General features: G+C 42.8%; 1 protein-coding gene across 1 annotated transcript in view; it reads right to left on the reverse strand.

The window, feature by feature from the left end:
- DCP1B (decapping mRNA 1B) overlaps positions 1-12,417 on the reverse strand; it is a 47,744-nt gene extending 35,327 nt beyond the window's left edge. The window contains exons 1-3 of the mRNA XM_088521621.1: positions 12,172-12,417; positions 11,340-11,380; positions 4,426-4,553 (exon numbers count right to left, since the gene is read on the reverse strand). Of these exons, the coding sequence (XP_088377747.1) occupies positions 4,426-4,553; positions 11,340-11,380; positions 12,172-12,324 (322 nt within the window). The 5' untranslated portion in view covers positions 12,325-12,417. The remainder of the gene's footprint in view (positions 1-4,425; positions 4,554-11,339; positions 11,381-12,171) is intronic.
- Between the last annotated feature and the right edge of the window lie 8,998 nt (positions 12,418-21,415).

Genomic DNA, 21,415 nt, shown 5'->3' on the forward strand with positions numbered 1-21,415 from the left:
AGAGGCTACAGCAGGAAAACACCCAAGTAACTTGTATCAGATTTTGGGTCCCAGGTGGCATACCAGCTTCTTGCAAGGTACAATCGCCTTGAAGTTCTTTCTGCCAGCCAGAACTCTAAAGGTGAACAGAGCTCTTGAGATTTCCTCAAGTTCTCCCTGTTCTATAATATCCCAGTAAGCAGTGATAAGATGAGAAATCAGTGAACTCAAGAAATAATTCTCTAAGCCAGCATAGATGTGTATACAACTGGTACAACACACTTCAGGAGCGGTGGCGACCAGATTGTTATATAGTTGATCACTGCTAAAAGGAGAAACTGATATTATTTTAGCCAATAATTACATTTATGCATTTCTTTAGTGCTATCTCATATTAACCAGGATGATTTCTAGAGTAACAGGTTCCACACATCGGTTTCCACAATAAATACCACCAAAGATTAGGAGAAAAAGAAGTTATTATTAATTTAAGATTAGTCAAATATATAAGCCAGGAATTTCTTTTTAAAACTAAAATCATTAGATTATCTAAGCAACAACAGCAAAAATCAAAACCACTGCCTTTATTTCCTTTCAGAAAGATGAAGAATCTGAAACCACAGTTAACTACATAAATTTAAGTGTCATATTGAAAATACTTATTTGACCTATAAACCTTTTGTTTCTTGGTGTACTTACAAGAAGATTTCTGTTGGCATCAAATACTGTAATTTGAGCCTCCCTTCTGGCTTTTGGATGAGTAACCCTAGTTCTAGCCTTACCTTAACAGATACAAACTTCTCTGTTAAATAATGGATCAGCACAAACATTAACTGGCAGGGCTCCCAAATCCAGCCAGAAAAGTCCTGGGATTAGACTGTAGGTGCCTGCACCGATGTTTTTAGACAACAGGCATTAGACGACGAAGACAAAACAAGATCATATGGAAAAACAGAATTTATATAAAACCCAATAAAATAAAAAGATCAAAATGCTCCCTTTTTAAGTTTTCATAAACTTTAGTTTTATAACAGATTATTTTGGAAAGCCTTTTCTATTGCAGTCATACAGTGGGTGCAAAGCAGTGTTTCTAAAATATGACAAAATTTTGGGGACTTCTCCAGCGCAAAAGTAACACCCTTTTGTTGCCAAGAGCAGTTATTTTCAATTGTGTGATACAACCAGCAGTAGATACTCAGTTTTACTGAAATAAAACCAGGTTCAACAAACGTTCATAATTCTGCAACAAACAAAGGACTTGCTTATTCTTCTGGATGATTCATTTTGTATGCTTTTTCTTTCTGAAATTTAATATTTTTACAAAAATCAAATACAAATCTTATATGAGAAAAGAGCTATACAAATTAAAACACAGAGGAAACAGGGCTAGTTATGTCATATTTAAAAAGATTTCTATGACAAGATAGAAGTAACCAATTCAAACAAAGATTAGAAAAGGCAACCTGCTTCCAAAATACTTTCAAACTGCCCAAGCTTGAGCCAGGTAAACAACTATTACCAAATAGTCCTCTATTAGTATCCAGAAGGAGGAAATAAAAATGATATCATAATATTGATGCCTAAAAAGAACAGGCTTTGGATGAAAGATACATTTAATCAGGAAAAAACCTGAAGCCTCAGTTTAACAAAAAAGATAAACAGAAAGTTGTAAAATAAAGCAAACGAAAATGAAAATATTTATCACAAAATTTCAAGGTATATTTTCATTCAGGTCTGATGAGACCTTAGTGAAGACAGATATTTAATGGAGAGGAAGTTACTTATTTTATATAGTAAAAACTTTGAAATATATGATATGGGAGGAAATGACTGAAGTTAGCTGCATCTTAGTGGAGAAAATACCAGGTAAACTACCTGGATAACATAAGGAAACCTGGAAGGGTCAAACAAAGTGGTAAATAACTTTCCTCTACGGGTCTATAAACTCAGTTTGTTTTGAAGACATGAAAGTCTGAGGAAAAAAAATCTTCTGAAGTATCAACAGCTTCAGCTTTCTTGGAGAACTAATGATAAAACCTTTTCAAGACCATTTTAGAAAGATAAATAACCAGGATTAACATGCATCCATACACATGGAACACAGCTGTTACTATCTGATACCTGAAAACAGTGGATTTTTAGTAAAACAAACATGAATCTTGTCTCACATAATGAAACATTCAAAGTAACAGGAATAGATTTCTCCACGATCAGATGCAGCAGTTAACTGTAAAAAAAATAGAACCACCAAAACTATGGCTGAAGACAACTTCAGAAAACTAGATGTGCAGTAGCTGAGGTTTTGGCATTATCTTGTTCATGCTTATCCTCAACTGAATCACAGAGCAAAGAGTATCATGAGACTAAAAAGACACTAGTTCTTGTGGTTGAGAGATTCTAAGGTCAAAGAAAAAATGTTACTTTCCTACTCGTGCTGGCAAATTGTCAGTGTAGGTCATCTCTGAAGACAATCTTTCACCTTCCCTGCTTGCATTCCCTTAGTTTGTCTGATAGGCTTGTTGGATTTGTTCTTTAATGTACACTGAATTTTCATTTGAGGTCGTGCCTCCTAGCACAGAATGGCCAATCTACTGGCAGAAAGGAGTATTAACTGATCCATGGAAAGGAACCCCTTGGTGTGTTTAAGTGGCTGGTCTATTTTGCATGAAAGGTCTTAAAATTGAACACAGAAGGGTTCAGTAAAATTCTTCTGCACCAAAAAGCAGCAGATAGATAGGTACCAACACACTGTTCTAACTTTGCAGAGGCTGACTGGCAGTGGATTTTTCAAAAAAAAAAAAAAAAAAATCCAGCTTTGAGTTGCCAGATGGAAATCCTGTCATACATGAACAATTATTTAGAAAGAATAATCGAGAAACCTGGATTTTTTCTAAAAATCTAATTTCTGACATCTCTTAGGGAGCTGTGTATACCTCAAAAACCAAGTAAGCAACCTTCTCAGCTATAAAAAAATAGCTCAGTTTATATGTGATGTTCAGGCTAAAGACTATCTTAGTTCTACTATGTCAGCACAGAGAGTTATAATAAACAAGTTCTCTCTATTTATTCTTCATGCGCCTCAACAAAAATAAAAAATTTAAAGCTTTAACTTCAAAAGGCAAATATTGGTATATGCATATACAAATTCCTACTGGGAATTTAAAATGAGATTTATACATATATATATATATATATATATTTGTACGAGAAACTGATCAGAATCAGATGGGATAAATGGGTCTTGTGGTGCTTAAATGCACGACTTAATGCTGCCTAAAATCCTTGTGCCTAGTTTAGTCTAGCCTGGAGGTGTATTTCTTTTCAGATTATCTAGGAATTTTAAAGGGGGAACTTTATCTCCTCTTCAGCATCTCAAATATTTTCAGAAATAGAATTTTCATTTAGTCTATTTAAAATATTGACCACTACTATTTCTGCCACATGGCACATGTGAGCAACAGAACTCCCTCTCGGTATATTTTCAAATATCATATTAAGTTTAGGAAATAAAAGTCACCCAACTGCAGTGCTTTGGATGCCAGGATTTTCCTCAACATTTACTTTGTTCAGAGGGAACACTCCAGATCACAGGTCAGGTCACATTAGAATTTTTGAAATCTGCTTTTATGCACCAAGCACAGAGTACAGATCACACTACAGCTCTACTTCCAAGTAAAATATAAACTGTATATTTATAAGCACTTACTCACATATAATTGCATGCCGCAATGATTCTGTGTATATTTTTATGTACAGCATTTTCCTGTCTTCCACGCATTTCTGAGTTTGCCTGACATTTGCCAATTGTTACATAGAAGTCTGATAATTAATTAAGACAAGCACAGAGCCAAAGGACTAGCTTTGTCTATCATCAGGGTTTAAAGGAGGCTCAACTCTGTATTAGCACTATTTTTAGGTCAGTTACCCTTAAGAGTAAAGGACCCTTTCTCCAACTTGCTGCAAGAACAGTATATTGGAGCTGGAGCAGAAGCAGGTTTTCAGTTGGCTCTGTTTGCCTATCTTGAAGCAGAACACAAGATCAGGTACCAAGATTGCTCCAACCTTCAGTGGATTTTCCTTACGACAAGAAACACTGACTGAAGTATACTCAAAACACAAACACTATCTGTATGAATATCTACACCCCTCACATACACTTTACCATAAAAATCTACTATTTGTCAATTAAGGGAAAGATTACATGTTAAGCATGTTTAAATGCTTTCTAGAGAAAAGTGGTATTTTCGGAATCGCTGAGACACTCCTCTCTTTCAGCATGTCAAACAAACAAAAAAAAAACGTATTTTTTCAACTACAACCATTAAGCAAATAGTTTCAGCTCTTCAAAACTGTAATCTAATGACTTAGACTGTCTTAAACAGAAAAGAGACTCTGAAGAAGAGCTGACTGTTTAAATATTTAACCCAACATAACCCAGGCACTTACATCTGGCATTTCTGTAAAGCAGAAAAGGATCCTGCAGCTGGAAATCGAGGTCTTTAGTAATTGGTTCTGTTCGATTTTCCATGCTCAGCCTGTTCATAATTGTGAAGCCATGCCTTGGAGAAGCTGATCTGAAAATTACCAAGTAGAAATATCAGGTCAAAGAAAATCAGAAATGACTGTAATTTTTTTTTTGTATAGTTCTCCAAAATTGTTTTTCTTTTTTAACAGATATTTCAGCAATCTAATTTGGTTGTCAAGGAAATGAGAGTCAAATCTTGCAGTCTTCTATATAATCCTTCTAATTATTTCAAAACATTCTGCGTGAGAAATGTCCAAAGCACCACAGTTCACAATAACTGCAAGGAGGATGCAACATCTGGGACACTATCACTGGAGGCCCAATGGTTTAGTCACATCATTTTACGCACACACTGTACTAATCATATATGGATGCCCAGGTTTTACACTGAATTATAAGGGTTACAACTTCTGAACAGACAATATATTACCAAATGACACTTCATCCCAGACACTAGCACTCAACCAAACTATGGTTTCTTGCTGCAGTTGTAAACAGCAATCAGAAAGATATGCTCATGGGCCAGAGCACAGTCTGTGGTTTAATACTCAGGTAACAAGTACATAGGATAACAATCAATCCAGATGGGATTTTCAATACCATCCAAAGCAAAAAAACACAAATCTTATTAGGCTGCTTCACAAGGGTTATATGTCTAAGTCAGTTTTAGATAATTTCCATTAACGTGAGCTGTTAACCCTGTCAGCAATCTGACAGGAGATATTACTTTCAAACTGAGTTTGATACTAAATGACAAGATAATGGCTAAATGTTTGGGAAAAGATCCAGCTCCGGTAATCACTGGTGGGTGAATGTCTCTATGAAATCCAAAGCCCAGGAACCCGCACTACAGGATGGCAGGCAACAGAAAATTAAACACAAGATGGAAATCTTAAGAAGAATACTTATTTGCAACAGTCAATTTTTCACTCTTATTTCCCTTTCTTCATAGAATCATAGAATCATAGAATGCTTAGGGTTGGAAGGGACCTCTAGAGATCATCTAGTCCAACCCCCGTGCATACGCAGGGACACCTAAAGCACGTGGCGCAGGACTGCATCCAAGTGGGTTTTGAAGATCTCCAGAGAAGGAGACTCCACAACCTCTCTGGACAGCCTGTTCCAGTGCTCTGTCACCCTCACTGTTAAGAAATTTTTCCTTAAGTTCCTATGGAATTTTTGATGTTTCAGTTTCCGGCCATTTCCTCTAGTCCTATCAGTGGCCACCACTGAAAAGAGACCATCCCCGTCCTCTGCACTCCCTCCCTTGAGGTATTTATATACACTGATTAGATCCCCTCTCAGCCTTCTCTTCTCCAGGCTGAACAGGCCCAGCTCCCTCAGCCTCTCCTCATAGGGCAGATGTTCCAGGCCCCTGATCATCCTTGTAGCCCTGCGCTGGACTCTCTCCAGCAGCTCCACATCCCTCTTGTACTGTGGAGCCCAGAACTGGACACAGTACTCCAGATGCGGCCTCACCAGGGCTGAGTAGAGGGGCAGGATCACCTCCCTCGACCTGCTGGAGACGCTCTTCTTAATGCAGCCCAGGACCCCATTGGCCTTCTTGGCCACGAGGGCACACTGCTGCCTCATGGTCAACTTGTCGTCCACCAGGACACCCAGGTCTTTCTCCGCAGAGCTGCTCTCCACAAGCTCGGTCCCCAGCCTGTACTGGTGTCTGGGGTTATTCCTCCCCAGGTGCAGGACCTTGCACTTGGCCTTGTTGAATTGCATGAGGTTTTTCACCGCCCAGTTGTCCAGTCTGTCCAGGTCCCTCTGGATGGCAGCGCAGCCCTCTGGGGTATCGGCTACTCCTCCCAGTTTGGTATCATCAGCAAACTTGCTGAGGGAGCACTCTGTGCCTTCATCCAGGTCAGTGATGAATAAATTGAACAGGACTGGACCAAGGACTGACCCCTGGGGGACCCCGCTAGCCACAGGCCTCCAACTAGACTCTGCACCGCTGATCACCACTCTCTGGGCCCTGCCATCCAGCCAGTTCCTAATCCATCTCACTGTCCACTCATCTATCCCACACTTCCGGAGCTTGCCCAGGAGGATGTTGTGAGGGACGGTGTCAAAAGCCTTGGTGAAGTCGAGATAGACGACATCCACCGCTCTCCCCTCGTCTATCCAGCCGGTCATTTCATCATAGAAGGCTATCAGGTTAGTCAGGCAAGATTTTCCCTTGGTGAATCCATGCTGACTACTCTTGAGCACCTTCTTGTCCTCCATGTGCCTGGAGACAACAGCCAGTATGAGCCGTTCCATCACTTTTCCGGGGACGGAGGTGAGGCTGACTGGCCTGTAGTTGCCTGGGTCCTCCTTCTTGCCTTTTTTGAAGACTGGAGTGACATTGGCCTTCTTCCAGTCTTCCGGCACCTCCCCCGTTCTCCAGGATCTTTCAAAGATGATGGAGAGCGGCTTAGCTATGGCATCTGCCAGCTCCCGCAGCACTCTGGGGTGCATCCCATCAGGGCCCATGGATTTGTGGGTATCGAGGTTCCTTAGGTGCTCTCTGACCCAATCTTCCTCTACCCAGGGCAAGTCTTCCTCTCTACCAGCTTCTTCTCTTGCCTCTAGGGCCTGGGGCTCTAAAGGGCTGCCCTTGGTAAACACCGAAGCAAAGAAGGCATTGAGCAACTCTGCTTTTTCTGTGTTATTTGTAACCAAGGTGCCCATCCCGTCCTCCAGCGGACCCACGTTCTCCCTGATCTTCCTTTTGCTGTTAATGTATTTGAAGAATTTTTTTTTGTTATTTTTAACGTCCCTTGCCAGCTTGCCTTCCAGACGTGCCTTAGCTTTCCTTGTCGCATCTCTGCACTCCCTGACTACGCTCCTGTATTTCTCCCAGGGGGCCTGTCCTTTTTTCCACATTCTGTATACCACCGCCTTCTGCTTGAGCATTGCCACAAGCTCCCGGCTCATCCACGCAGGTCGCCTGCCCCCTCTGCCTCCCTTCCTACACACAGGGATGCACTGCTGCTGGGCGTGGAGGAAGTGCCGCTTGAAAACTAACCAGCTCTCTTGGGCCCCCCTGCCTTCTAGAGCACTAGCCCATGGGATTCTACCGAGGAGGTCTCTGAAGAGGCTAAAGTTGGCCCTCCTGAAGTCCATCGTCGCAAGGCTACTTACAGCCCTGCCTCCTCCTCGTTGAATCCTGAACTCCACCAACTCATGGTCACTGCAGCCGAGGCTACCCCCCACCTTAACATCTCCTACTAGGCCCTCCCTATTTGATAGCACGAGGTCCAGTAGCCCACCTCTCCTCGTCGGCTCCTCCACAACCTGCGTCAAAAAGTTATCGTCGACGCTCTGCAGGAACCTCCAGGACTGCTTATGCCTGGCTGTGTTGTCCTCCCAGTTGATGTCGGGGTAGTTGAAGTCCCCCATGAGAACCAGGGCCTGTGACCGTGAGGCAACATCCAGCTGCCTGTAGAAGGCCTCATCAACCTCCTCGTCCTGGTCAGGTGGCCGGTAGCAGACACCCACCACAGTGTCTCCCACATTAGCCTGCCCTCTAATCCTTACCCACAAGCTCTCAACTCGCTCATCCTCGACTCCCAGGTTGAGCTCCATGCATTCCAGTTGCTCTCTCACATAAAGAGCAACTCCACCACCTCGCCTTCCCAGCCTGTCCTTCCTAAAGAGCACATAGCCTTCCATGGCAGCGCTCCAGTCGTGCGAGCTATCCCACCACGTCTCTGTGATTCCGATGAGATCATGACGCTGGGACCGCACACAGATCTCCAGTTCATCCTGCTTATTCCCCATGCTTCGCGCATTGGTATACAGGCATTTCAGGGAAGCAACAGAGGCCCCAGGTTTCCCAGGAGGGGTGAAAGAGGACCCTCTGTGATCATTTCCTATCCTCACTTCCCCACTACCATACTCCCGCTGGACGCCATCTGACCTGGGCTGTGCGGTACTGCTTGCCGTGTCAGTGTGCCACTCCCCTTCCCCCTTCTTGCCTAGTTTAAAGCCCTCCTAACCAGGTTGGCCAGCCTTTTTGCAAAGAGACATGTGCCCCTCTTGCTAAGATGAGTACCATCGTTCCCCACTAGCTGTTGGTCATCAAACAGAGACCCATGGTCGTAGAAGCCGAAACCCTGTTGCCAGGTCCAGCGGCGCAGCCAGTTGTTAAGCTGCCATATCCGCCTTCTCCTCCTTGAGTCCATTCCCCTCGTTGGCAGAATGGAGGAGAACACCACCTGGGCACCTGTACCTTTGATGGCCATCCCTAGGGCTCTGAAGTCTTGCTTGACGTCCCTCATTTTCCCCATGGCATCATTAGCACCCACATGAATCAATAGTAGAGGATAATAGTCCGACTCCTGAACTATTCTTGGGAGCCTTTCTGTGATATCCTTTATTTTGGCCCCAGGCAAGCAGATTTTGGCCCCAGGCAAGCTTGTTTTTAAATAGTCGACTTCCACTGGTGCCAACACAGTGGGCAGTCCCATTTTTGAAACTTCTTGAGAGTTCTCAAAGATGGGATAGGAGATACATAAATCAGCTCAAATAAAGCTCGATCACAATGGTAATAAGAATGCAAGAGACAGTATCAGTTGTCTCCAACCTATGGTCTGTTGGCAACGTTTTACCTACAGGAATTTATGACTTTCTTCAAAGCCACATAAAATTAAAAGTTAAAACTGAAATTGATGGGGAGGTCAATGTACGATGCCTCCCACAGCTCATAATCTGTCAGTACTGTTCTCTGTAGGACAACAGAGAGGACAACAGCAGGTCGAGGGAGGTGATCCTGCCCCTCTACTCAGCCCTGGTGAGGCCGCATCTGGAGTACTGTGTCCAGTTCTGGGCTCCACAGTACAAGAGGGATGTGGAGCTGCTGGGGAGAGTCCAGCACAGGGCTACAAGGATGATCAGGGGCCTGGAACATCTGCCCTATGAGGAGAGGCTGAGGGAGCTGGGCCTGTTCAGCCTGGAGAAGAGAAGGCTGAGAGGGGATCTAATCAGTGTATATAAATACCTCAAGGGAGGGAGTGCAGAGGACGGGAATGGTCTCTTTTCAGTGGTGGCCACTGATAGGACTAGAGGAAATGGCCGGAAACTGAAACATCAAAAATTCCATAGGAACTTAAGGAAAAATTTCTTAACAGTGAGGGTGACAGAGCACTGGAACAGGCTGCCCAGAGAGGTTGTGGAGTCTCCTTCTCTGGAGATCTTCAAAACCCGCTTGGATGCAGTCCTGTGCCTCGTGCTCTAGGTGACCCTGCGTGTGCAGGGGGGTTGGACTAGATGATCTCTAGAGGTCCCTTCCAACCCTAAGCATTCTATGATTCTATTCTATGATTCTATGAACAAGGGTAGAAATTCTTGATGAAAATGGAAACTTCCTCAGCTTCCCTTCTCTGCAGGAGAAAAAAGAATGAAAATAGGTGCTAGAAGTGCCAGACCTACAGGTTGTCAGTTCCAGACATATAAACCCAGCATCCCAGAGAAATAATACTTCTGTGGTACAGGACACAGCTAGGCATCGCATGGTGTTGCTAGCACAAACAAGGACCAGTTCTTTCACCTTGCAATGGTAATTTTTATAGCATTTCATCTCATCTTTTTGTTCCTCTTCACTTACATAAAAGAGGTTGAAAAAATCACTACTAGTAATTCCTGCTGTTGGTAGGAAAGAGCTTAAAAGATTAAAATAAGCATTTCCACCTCACAATATTCAAATTCCCCTGAGCCTCCTCCATGTCAGTTTTTCATTTCATATATGCAACTCTTGCCCACTTAAAAGAATCCTTTGCTTTCTCAGTGCTCCTACTGGATCCTCTAAAGTGCAAAAGTTGAAGGAGAAAGTCTGTTTATCTGCTTCAAGTGTCCCTTCCAGCAACTACAGCAAGATCTGTTAACTGCTTTTAACATTAGTCACACAAAAATGCTGGAGCCCTACCTTGGAAACTCTGTTGGACTGCAAAGCAGGCTTTACAACACATCTAGCGCGTGGAATATTAGAACAGATAATCTGATAGATGCTCTGAAAAGCATTCTGTTTGTAAGGTCTCTGAACTTCACAAGAATTTTTCATCTCCTCAACAGACCTATTCTTAAACAAAAATATTGAGGTGTAAGTGAAAAAAAGACCCTGCAAAAGTAAGACACCTAAGCATAGGAATTATAAAAAATACTCCACAATCCATGGCACTGCATAACAAAAACACTAAAAACATCCAGAATTGTGGAGGAATGATGCACAGAAAATTAGCAGTCAGATGAAAATAGCATGAATGTTCTCCTATCCAGGAAAAAAAAAGGAAAAAAAAAGAAGTCCTGCCATTCTCAAATCTTAGTGAACATCATAATTTATTATACTGCCTTTTCAGACACTTTTTAAAGGACAAATGTTAAATTTTATTTTAAACAATGTCACGCATTTTTCTGATTCATCCATATTGCATTTCAGACTACATTTTGAAGTCTTATCTACATTCTGGGTGATGCCTCTTTTTCAGGAAAGTCTGTTTTTCTGTTTTCAATTTCTTTTCACCTTGGAATATGACAGGATTTGAGCCTGTTGCTTCATTTCATCTCCATGTGAGGAAGAACTTTGCTGTGTGGGTGACAGAGCCCTGGAACAGGCTGCCCAGAGAGGCTGTGGAGTCTCCTTCTCTGGAGATCTTCCAAACCCGCCTGGATGCCACCCTGTGCCACGTGCTCTGGGTGTCCCTGCTGGAGCAGGCGGTTGGACTAGATGATCTCTAGAGGCCCCTTCCAACCTCAACCATTCTGTGAGTCTGAGATTTGGGCAAATTAGCTAGGTTCTCCTCATCCACAGCTTTCATGTTCAGACATTTAAATATAAGACGCTTACCTCGTGTAAACAAACAGTGTTCCTTCCACATCCGTCTTCTCCTAAACAAAAGAAATGTTATAAAGTTCAGGCATAGGTAAGCCTCCAGTACCTCTGTTTTAAGAGCATCAAGTGGCATTACACCTCTCTGACTTAGGCAATGAAATAACAAAGCCCTGCCTTAAGGATGACAGTGATAGATTACAAATAGCACAGGTCACCATTCGCCACATGCAAGTGACAATATATGAAAACTATTAGATCTGCTTTTTCTTCAATAATAATAACAAGGCCTCACAGGCTGTTTCTAATCTTTTTGTACCCTGCCAGCCAGGATAGCTAATGAGACCTCAGTGTATACTGTGGCTTGATATCCTGTTTGAAGTTTGCAAGTGTCTGTGAGAAGGGCAGGGAAGGCTGGTCCAGGATGAGGGGTAATAATATGGGAAGGAACCTACAGAAATTGTATTGCACAGGTTCCTCAGACAGGGCTGCATGCACAGACCTTAAACCTAGCAACAACAAGAAGAACGAAACATAAAAAGCCTCTCAAATTTTCAACAACTTTATTTATCTTAAAGCCCCTTTTATTTTTTTCTAAACTTGAATCACTTTAACTTTTGAGCCCGCTCCAAAAAACTAGGATCTTCCTCCCCGCTCCCCTCCGCAGCGCAGAGCCCTGGGCGCCTTTCAAACGCGCGGCCGTTAACCGCCCTCGCACCTCCGCGCCCTCCCGCCACGGCGCCGGGGGGCGGGGCCTCGCGGCGTCCCCGCCCCCCGCGCGGCGTCCCCGCCCCCTGCCCCGCCGCGGCGGCGGCGGGAGCGGGGCGGCGGCGGGGCCCGGCGCACGTACCCACTCGTTGGCGCGGTGCCCGAAGGTGTAGAGCGCCACCTGGCTGGCCACGTCCACGATGCCGCTGATGTAGGGGTCGTGCTGCTGCAGCGCCGCCAGGCTGATGTCCAGCCCCTTGCCCAGCAGGGCGGCCCCGGCCACCGCCGCCGCCATTTTCGCCTCCAACAACAACACACGGCTCCTAGTAGGCGCGACCAATCCAGCGCCGAAAGGAAGGGTGGTGGCTCTTCCCCCACCCCGCCCGAGAGCGGGCGGCGGAGGCGGCGGCCAGCCACTTGCAATCGAGCGCCGAGCGCCGCTCTGCTACGATTGTTGCCCGTGGTGACGGGCAAGCTGCGGCCCGGCCTTGTCCCTGGTTCCGGCCGGGCCCTCTCGGTCCCGCACGTAGCCGGCCCGGCTGCTTTTGTGCTCCCGTGCTTGTTCTCGGTGCTCGCCGCGCCCCTGGGGAGGCCACTGACTTCGCTGTCGAGGTGGCGGTTGGGGTCTGCCTCCGACAAGGCAGTTGCCTCCTGCTGGGGTTTTAAGTGTCAGCAGAAAGTAGCCCAGAGCTGTGTGAGTTGGGAGCCTCGAGTGAGGTGTCTGGCATGGGTACGCTGCCCGCCAGCCTGCCGAGCTCACCCGGGCCTGGTGTGCGCCAGCACACGTACAGCTTCAAGAGAAGGGAAAGCCACCAAAAAAAAAAAAAAAAAAAGACTGGGAGCCTCGTATCCACCAGCCAACACATACCCAGGAGAATTTGGGCATAGCAGCGTGACAAGATCTCATGGAGATCTGTACATAATTCTGCCTCTGCTGTTGGCTCCTTGGGCGCCTTTCTGCAGGGCGCTTCAGCAGCACATGGGCACCCACCACGCCAGCAGCAGGAGCACACGGATAGGCCCAGGAACTCAGTTTTCCTATCAACCACATATCCCATATTTTCCTATCAACCACACACATTTTTTTACTAATCTGTTTTATCAAGAATTCACAGCAAATACCTCATTTTTTTTTGTGGCACGCAGATAAACTCAGTATGTACTGTTGCATGTGAAAGATTTGGCTACCAGTGCAGGCTGACCCCACAGTGGCAGCACAGCGTTTTAGAGCTCAACTTCATCACAGGAGACTGCGGTAGTTGCAAGGAGTTATCACTGCGTCCAGCAGCAGCAGGGCGATGCATTTCCTTCTAAACAGTGGGATATTCTGCAAGAACTGAAGGCACAGGTACCTGATTCATTAGTATGCTCTATGCTAGATGATACATTTTTAAAAGGGTAGTAGCTGGACACAAGGAGGGAGGCAGAGCGCTCTGTTTTGTTTTGCTCTTGCTTTGGCACCCTGTGGCAGAGGGAGGCTGGTGTAGGGCAAGCCCAGAGGATTAAATTTCTGTAGTGTTACAGGGGAGACCTGGGAGATGAGCAGCTAGGGATTGGTAGTATTAAAGCTAGGTGAGTCTCTTGAGTGGGCATGCAAATACTGAGAGAAAAGTCAGATGAAGAGGCTTTTCACTGAGGCTCAAGAGGGCGTGTGTAGGTTTTTTGTTTTTTGTCAAAGACCCACTGAAAATTGCCTTACTAAAAGCAAGGAACTGCAGCATCTTCTGCAGCTCTGTGGTGTGCGTGTGTAGGGGGGGAAACCTCCTTACAGACTTGTATTATTATCTGCCTCACACTCACTTTCCTGAAGTTGCCTTGGTCTATCCAGGACTCTAATGAATACCTTTGGAGTTTAAAAGTTGTTTACGTGGTTTCTAGTATGTTCATTTACAGCAAAGCTCTGTCCAACTCATATCCTGTAACTACAAATAAGATATATTCCTGGTGGACAAGGGAAACTACCATGTGTGGTCTAGAAATGGCAGGGGTGGAATGAAATTAGTAGGAAAGATCATTTCAACTGCTTACGTAGCGAATGAATCCACAATCATATCATTTGCTTTTGGTGTAAAATGATCTTCACTTGCCGGGTTGCAGGCACCGCTAATCCCAGCTCCTCGTGCTGAGGGACCGTCCCCTCGCCAATTCTTTGTCATGTCTCCTGCTTACAGGAGACTTTTCTCAAACTCTTGGATCCCCTCTTCTGCAGTTCTGTTTCAAGATGCATTTGCTCCCTCCAACAATAATACTTTAAAAATAGGTTCCCCTACTCTTTTTTTTTTTTTTTCTTGGGGGAAGGAAGAGAATATAATGCAAAATCTAGTGAGAAGGAATGTGTTACAGAAGCAGTTTTAACAAAGGTTATACATTTGGACTGCAAGTAGTCATAACTGTTATCTGGTAGGAGAAGGTAATGTGCAGAATGTGCAAGACACATTGCAGGCCTAACTGAAATTGTGCAAAAAACTGCAGTTCTAACTGCAAACAAAACAAAAACATTTGAAGCAGGAATGAAGTATCTTTCAACTTTTCCAGCTCCTCATTTCGCCTTTCATGGGGCCAAGCAGTACGGACTGCTGGCGAGCTTGCTCGTTGCATGTGCTAGAGTGGCAGGCAGGCTGGGTCTCTCGTGCCCTTCTCTTCACCCAGGAGCAGTGTACGGGCTGTACTGTTTCCCTGCACACCATGGACAAAATCCCAACTGTGAGGTCAAAATCTTCCAAGTTGGGGCTGTCAAAAAATGTCACCTCTCTGCGCTCAGTGCCCTGCTCATGGCTGCTTCTCCCTTTAGTAGTCACTTCCTCTTGGATTACTGTAGCTTTTTCGAACAGAGCTTGACAGTCAGTTCCCCAGCCCTGCGTTTATAGTTAGTGAATTAGTGTTGCTTCTGATCTGGCTATTTCATATAATTTGTTGCCCTGTGTGGAAGTTTCTGCTGATTCCAGCTGTTTTCCTGTGTAAGTGTGACACAACCATTCCTTCCATTTAGCCTGAAGCAAAGGTACTTAATAAACTCATTAGCCTTTCCCTGCTTTATGGGATAGTAGACCTAACAGCACATGTATTTTCCCATGAAACAAGATGTTGTAAGTAGCGAAACACTATAAATTCTCACTGCATCTAAAAAGTTAAGAACATTTTAGCAAATATGACACAGTTGTAAAAGATTGATTCTTTACAGTATGTTTATTTGCTTACAGTCAGTAATCCAGTGGTCCATAATAACTATCAAATCAAGTCAGAATGATTTTGCTGCAACTTGTTTATGAAACAAAGTCATTTGTTAGCTTTGAAAAAGTCATAATTTCATGAAGTATATAATTAGAATGTCTCATTTTTGTCTTCCACCCACATGGATACTATTCTGTTAAAAAACTATGCTTTTGACACAGTATAAAAGGGATTTTGAGTAGGTAATATCCAGACTGCTTAAAGCAAAATCCAAACAGCATGCTGTTCTTAAGGTCTCAGTAATAAACACCAAGATATTTAGGCCAAACAGTTCCACAAGCATTTTTCAAACCAGATTTTAAGTCTTTCCTTCACATCCAGGAATCTATGTCACTTGTGAAGGCTGAGTCTTTCCTCCGGCAGCAAATTGTTGACACTGACAATATGAATTTATTTGTTGGCAATGCTGAGTTTATGCAGCCCCTGTCCCGGGTCCCAGGCCTCAGTTCCTCACCTTCCACCCCACTGAAGCTAGTTGCTTCAGAGGTAGTTACTTTTCCTTCTTGCTCCTTCTCCAAAGCCACCATAGCCACCTCTGCTGGAGGCTGTTTGCATCCCTTCCCAGAAATGCGTTTCCCTGGGGAAATGCATGGTCGTTTTAGCCCGCATTTACCACAGGCGAACTTCAGGGTATTTGCATCACGCTCAGAAGTCTAAATTGTGGGTTGTATTGGCGGACCACCTTTTAATGCCAATGGTCAAAGCAGTTTTAGTCTTTTTGTTAGTAAATTATTATTAGCTGCCAGTTCCTTAGTACACATAGGGACAGGCTGCACAGTTTCATCTGGTGCAGTTATTTGAAAATAATCCCCAGACTAAAATTAAATCTGGTTAGTTTCGTTCACATTCCACCTCCCGATAAACCACAGCCCATTCAGTTGTGAGCATACACATGTGTGTTTGTAACATCACTTCCTGGGCATGCTTATTTTAAGATTTTCTGCAATATATTAGTCCACAGAGGAATGGGATGGAATTCTTTGACATTGTTGCTTTTGAAATTGTGATGTTATTTATACTGTGTCTGAAATGATTACAATTTGCTATGATTTTTCTGCAGAACCTTGTGTGTTTGTGTGTAAGGGCCCGGATTCTTAACAAAATGCCATTTGTTGCTTTGATTGACATTTTGCTAAGCAATTCTGCTAGTAACTTCTATTTTTTTGGGGGGGAGGACATATTTATTTACAAGATGCTTAGCAATACCTATTTTTACGCCCTGCTCCCGACGTGATATGTCTAGAAAGCAATTTAAAGAAAATTAACCAATGTAATTAGCTGCCTCCATTTTGTTTCTATAACTTTCTATGTAGCTATTCTTCTGTAGTGAAGAATTCTTGGTTTAACTTTAATCAGTTTTCAGAAGCCATATACTGAGCTGAAAAAAAAATCTAGTATCAGGAAAAGGCTATCTTTTCAGAAGAAGGAAGTGAGAACTTTTATTAATATAATTCCTATGAGTTAGTGTTGTAAAAAAAAAACTTGTATACATTTAATCTGTAAAAATTCTCATTTTTATCTGTGTTACATTTTCAATGTTTTAAGTGTCTGTAATATTAATGTCTTATCTTTTAGTAGGGCAGAAATTAAAAGATTATAGACCCCACAAAAGATTTCTGTAACAGAAATAATTTTCTCAACTATACCAGTTGGTATAAAAGGTGCTTACCTCTGCCTATAAACTTTTCCTAACTTCTATGTGATTGCAAGTATAATTTCTCTCAGATCTTGTAGTAAATTTTTAAAACACTTTCTCTGGCCTCTCCCAAAGCTGCTAATGTTTTAAACATACACTCTTTGCTGCCATAACAAAGAAAAAATGCTGTCAAATCTCATTAGCTTTTTTCAACTTCTTTGACTGTTTAATGTATCAGAAATCATTGCCTTCCTTCAGTAATATTCCTCTTAAAGTTTAACTTCGCAAGCTACTTTATTTATAGGCAATCCTGTGCTACTTTAGTTACAGTTAAAAAATTGACACTGGATTATATTATGAGAAGGCAATCTTCTGGGACCACTATGTGAGTTCCTCTGTAATTTTGTTACCACACTTGTATATGTTTAAAATCAATAAAATACTGTTGATATCCATTACCTTATTGCCATCCTGATAAACAGCCATAAACAGATTTGATCCAGCAGCTTCGTTCTTTGCACAGATGATTGGCCAGACGAACCACGGACACACTAATGATAGGCCAGGTCTTCCATCTCCATGGGTTAATGAGGTATAATAGTAATTATATTTTACCTAAGATAGTATCTTTCCAAGCACATCTTTCTGGTAATCACCATTTAATTTGGCAGAATCAAACATCTGTAGCTCTAAAAGAAGAGAAGATTCTCTTCTCTATAAAGAAGAGAAGAGACTAGAAGAGAAGATTGAGAGGAGATCTGATCAACAGGTACAAGTACCTGAGGGTGAACGTAGGGAGGATGGGGCCAAACTCTTCTCGGTGGTGACCAGTGATGGGACAAGGGGTGACGGGTACAAGTTGAAACACAGGAAGTTCCATCTCCATGTGAGGAAGAACTTCTTTACTGTGTGGGTGACAGAGCCCTGGAACAGGCTGCCCAGAGAGGTTGTGGAGTCTCCTTCCTTGGAGATCTTCCAAACCTGCCTGGATGCCACCCTGTGCCACGTGCTCTAGGTGTCCCTGCTGGAGCAGGGGGGTTGGACTAGATGATCTCTTGAGGTCCCTTCTAACCTCAGCCATCCTGTGATTCTGTGATTCTATAAAAGAGCAATTAGTTACAATCAACTAGTTACAGAGAAGATTGCCTCATTTAATTTATTTACTAATGTGAACAGTTCCAGTAGACAATTACATTAAGCCAGGACCTGATTTTTACATCTCACCTAGCATAGGAGCTCTTGCCACATTAAAGAAAGGGTGTCATTGCAAAGATGTGCTGCTGTTGCTTGGAGCTGGTGACAACCGAGGGAAGTATCTGATCAGGGCAGTGGCATCCCAAGGGGAAGTGCTGAAGAAGGGGGACATGCCCTTAGTGCCAAAGCATCTTTTTTTATGAAGACCAATCCTGCATATTCAAATTCGTCTGGTTGTGTCAGCTGTAGAAGGGAAGGCTCTGAATTACCATCATACCTGTAGCTTTTGCAATGTTTATCAAGGGTGTTCACGTTAGTGCATTCTTGACTGACAAAAATACCATTGCTGCTTTGTGCAGAGCTGCAGTGTTTATTACAGACTCTGGCAGAGGATTTCATAGCATTAGACACAGCAAGGGCGAGTGGAGCTGGTGGGAGTGTTGTAGCACTACTGAAATGCAGAGTGAGCTACAGCAGATAAATGATTATGTAAGCAACCATCCTCACCCAAATTGCAGCCACGTACTATATTGTTGTTAGAGGGGTGAAGTAGCTGAGTAAGGGTGGGGGTTTTCCTCAAGTTCCCACAACGAGATTTTGTAGCTGCTTGTGGAGATTCCTATAGGAAAGTACTTGTGATGCTACTTCATATCTGATTCTGGAGGTGGTGATACCTACGAAGGTCCTCACAAACATATTCTGGAGTTAAAGTTCGGCTTAGAAGCTGTTATATTTTTCTCTTAATATGAGATAAGCTAATCCATAACAGTATAATCTTTCCATCTGGTATATCATTTGGGGTGATCATTTTTATTTATTACTGGCTTTATTTTACTGGCAAATATCGATGTGATATTTGTTTAAAATAGATTTTCTTTCAAACTGAAAATGGACTTTTTTTTTCTTTCATTATATGGACTGTTGCAGTAAGGATCCACAATTGCCTCTGTACTTTAATGGGATTACTTGACTTTCATTGAAAGCTAAGAATTTTTCATTTTGATTTTAAATTATTATTTGTGTTGCTCTAGGGTTGGTGGATATGGAAAGAATGGCCTGGTGAGAAAAAAAAGACCTCATATTTGTGTAAACTGCACTAGAAGATAGAGCTTGATAACATTTGAAATGTTGCCCTTGGAAACAATGAACAAAATCTCTGGTGTTTAGAAAGAATGGATTTGGGCAAAGGCAGCCTCCAGTGGGCAGCCAATAGAAGACTTAAGCATTTTGAATGAGATTTTTGAAGTGGAAACTAAAGGTTTCAGCACCACAAATCTTCAGTGGGTGTCCAAGTCGAGGTTTATTACACTTGTGTGAATTTATTTCCCTTGATGAGGGAAGGTGTTTGGCAGCCCCCCTCTACAATCCGATTTTGTCATTTTCTGGTTATGTTGTGTGGTGTCTCCTGTCAGAGTGAATTTACAGGCATGCTACCTTGCTCAACAGAAACAGAAACTGCATGGATTTTTCCAAGAAAAGCATCCATAACCAGTAACAGGCTGAAGTTTCTGTCTTCCTCTTACTTTCCTTTCATTGGTGATTGTCCGAATCTGTCAACTTAATTATAATCTTAAATTAATCTTATAAATATAACCTTAAGTTGAACTTGTGTAATCCTGCATTGTGAAATTGCTTTGTTATTTAAGCAGTAGTAAACCTAGCAACCCCAAACAAGAAGTGCAAAACAAAAACAGGTTGAGAACATTTTTTGTAGAAGCTTCTGTTGTTTCCTATCATCTTACTATTTGATTTTAAGAGAAGATTTCCGGAAAGTGTTTTGTGCATGGCTTCTTAAGGAGTCAGTTTATTGATGACAAATTAAATACAATATATTTCATGACCTCGTCCTTTAGTTCTTATTAAAATCAATATGGTGTATATGATTTTTTTTTCTTAATGGAAAAGCATGTGGATTCTGAGTCTGGCAAAACTTTAATCTCTGAATCAAAAATAAAAGAAAAAACGTAGCTATAGGAACCATAATATATTACCTTACTTCCGGGGAGGGAAACAGGAGCAGAGCTACCCGAGCAGCCTGGGCTCGCTCCAAGGCAGAGCTCACAGAAGCACTGACAGGGCAAAATCCGTCAGACAGATAGAAGCAGTAGCCTGGATTATAAAGGAGAGAGCAGTATTGGAAGAAAACTATCGATGGCATTGCTATGTTGCTTGTATTATATGGACCTGAGGACTAGGGAAATACATACACATGACATATAGAGTCACAACTGATGAGATCGGAGACAGGACAGCTGGAATAGTTGGATGGAGTGCAGGAGTGGGGGTCAACATTAATGTTGGGACAAAACTGGACAGAGTTGTGGCCAGAATGAGAACACTGCTGGGAATGAAATGGAATGTAAATCTCGCTTAGGAAAAATGGGACGGACTTCCTTGTGGGAAGCGGAGGAAAAGGGGCATTTGGAGTTTAGATGGACTGAACTGCTGAGCATAAGGATGGGTAAATAATGCACCATGGCTATCGAAAATGCCCCTTTTCTGCCACTACCATATTTTTTTAGGTCACTTTACTCAGTATTAGAGAGGTGACCTAGTTGGAACTGGTTGCTATTATGGAAAGAACGTGTGGAGAGTCTCTCCTCATGCAGTGCTGAGCAATTAGGAAACAGATACAGCATCTAATAGATTTCTCTCTCTCGTTGTCCCTGAGTGGCTTCTGAGGAATACAGAGCAAGAGGCAGTTTCTCTGCTTGCTTGAAGAAAAGGAAGACAAGGATATAGGCTGATTGGTTGTAGCAGAAGCAGGCTGATCATCAAGAGAGAAAAGTTATAGTGATGATGGGAGAACATATATGAAGGATAAGGCCTACTAGAAAGCTTTGGAATTTCATACACCTTGATAGCACTCACCACCAAATAGCAAAGCCTCCTTGCAATCACACAGTTCCAGAAGAGATCTTACAGTTCTGTATTTTCAAATATCATTGTATAGTTAGTATCAATTCATAAAAAGCAGCTGCATTTTATCCAAAATTATATGATGATAGACCCTGGAGTTTGAAATATGGTTTAGAATATAAAAGGAGGAAATGTCCATGTATATGTAAGGTACTGTATTTAATGACCTGTCTTGGAAATTGGTGCTTGCAAAAATTATATAAACCAAGCTATTTTGACTGAGTTGGAGAGAGATGATATATGTATGTGCATATACAGAAATAAATAGATCTAAAGGGGGTTGGAGGAAACTTATTTTGTCCATGTTAAAAACTTCAAACATTTGAAAGAAGAAAAAGAAAAACCCTCCTTTTTCTGAGGTCTGATCCCACTAGAATTTTGGTTGCCTGCATTAACTTCACTTGAG

This window comes from Tinamus guttatus, unplaced genomic scaffold (assembly GCF_059628265.1).
Source record: "Tinamus guttatus ecotype Peru unplaced genomic scaffold, ASM5962826v1 Tinamus_guttatus_pri_ptg000125l, whole genome shotgun sequence".
Lineage (NCBI taxonomy): Eukaryota > Metazoa > Chordata > Aves > Tinamiformes > Tinamidae > Tinamus > Tinamus guttatus.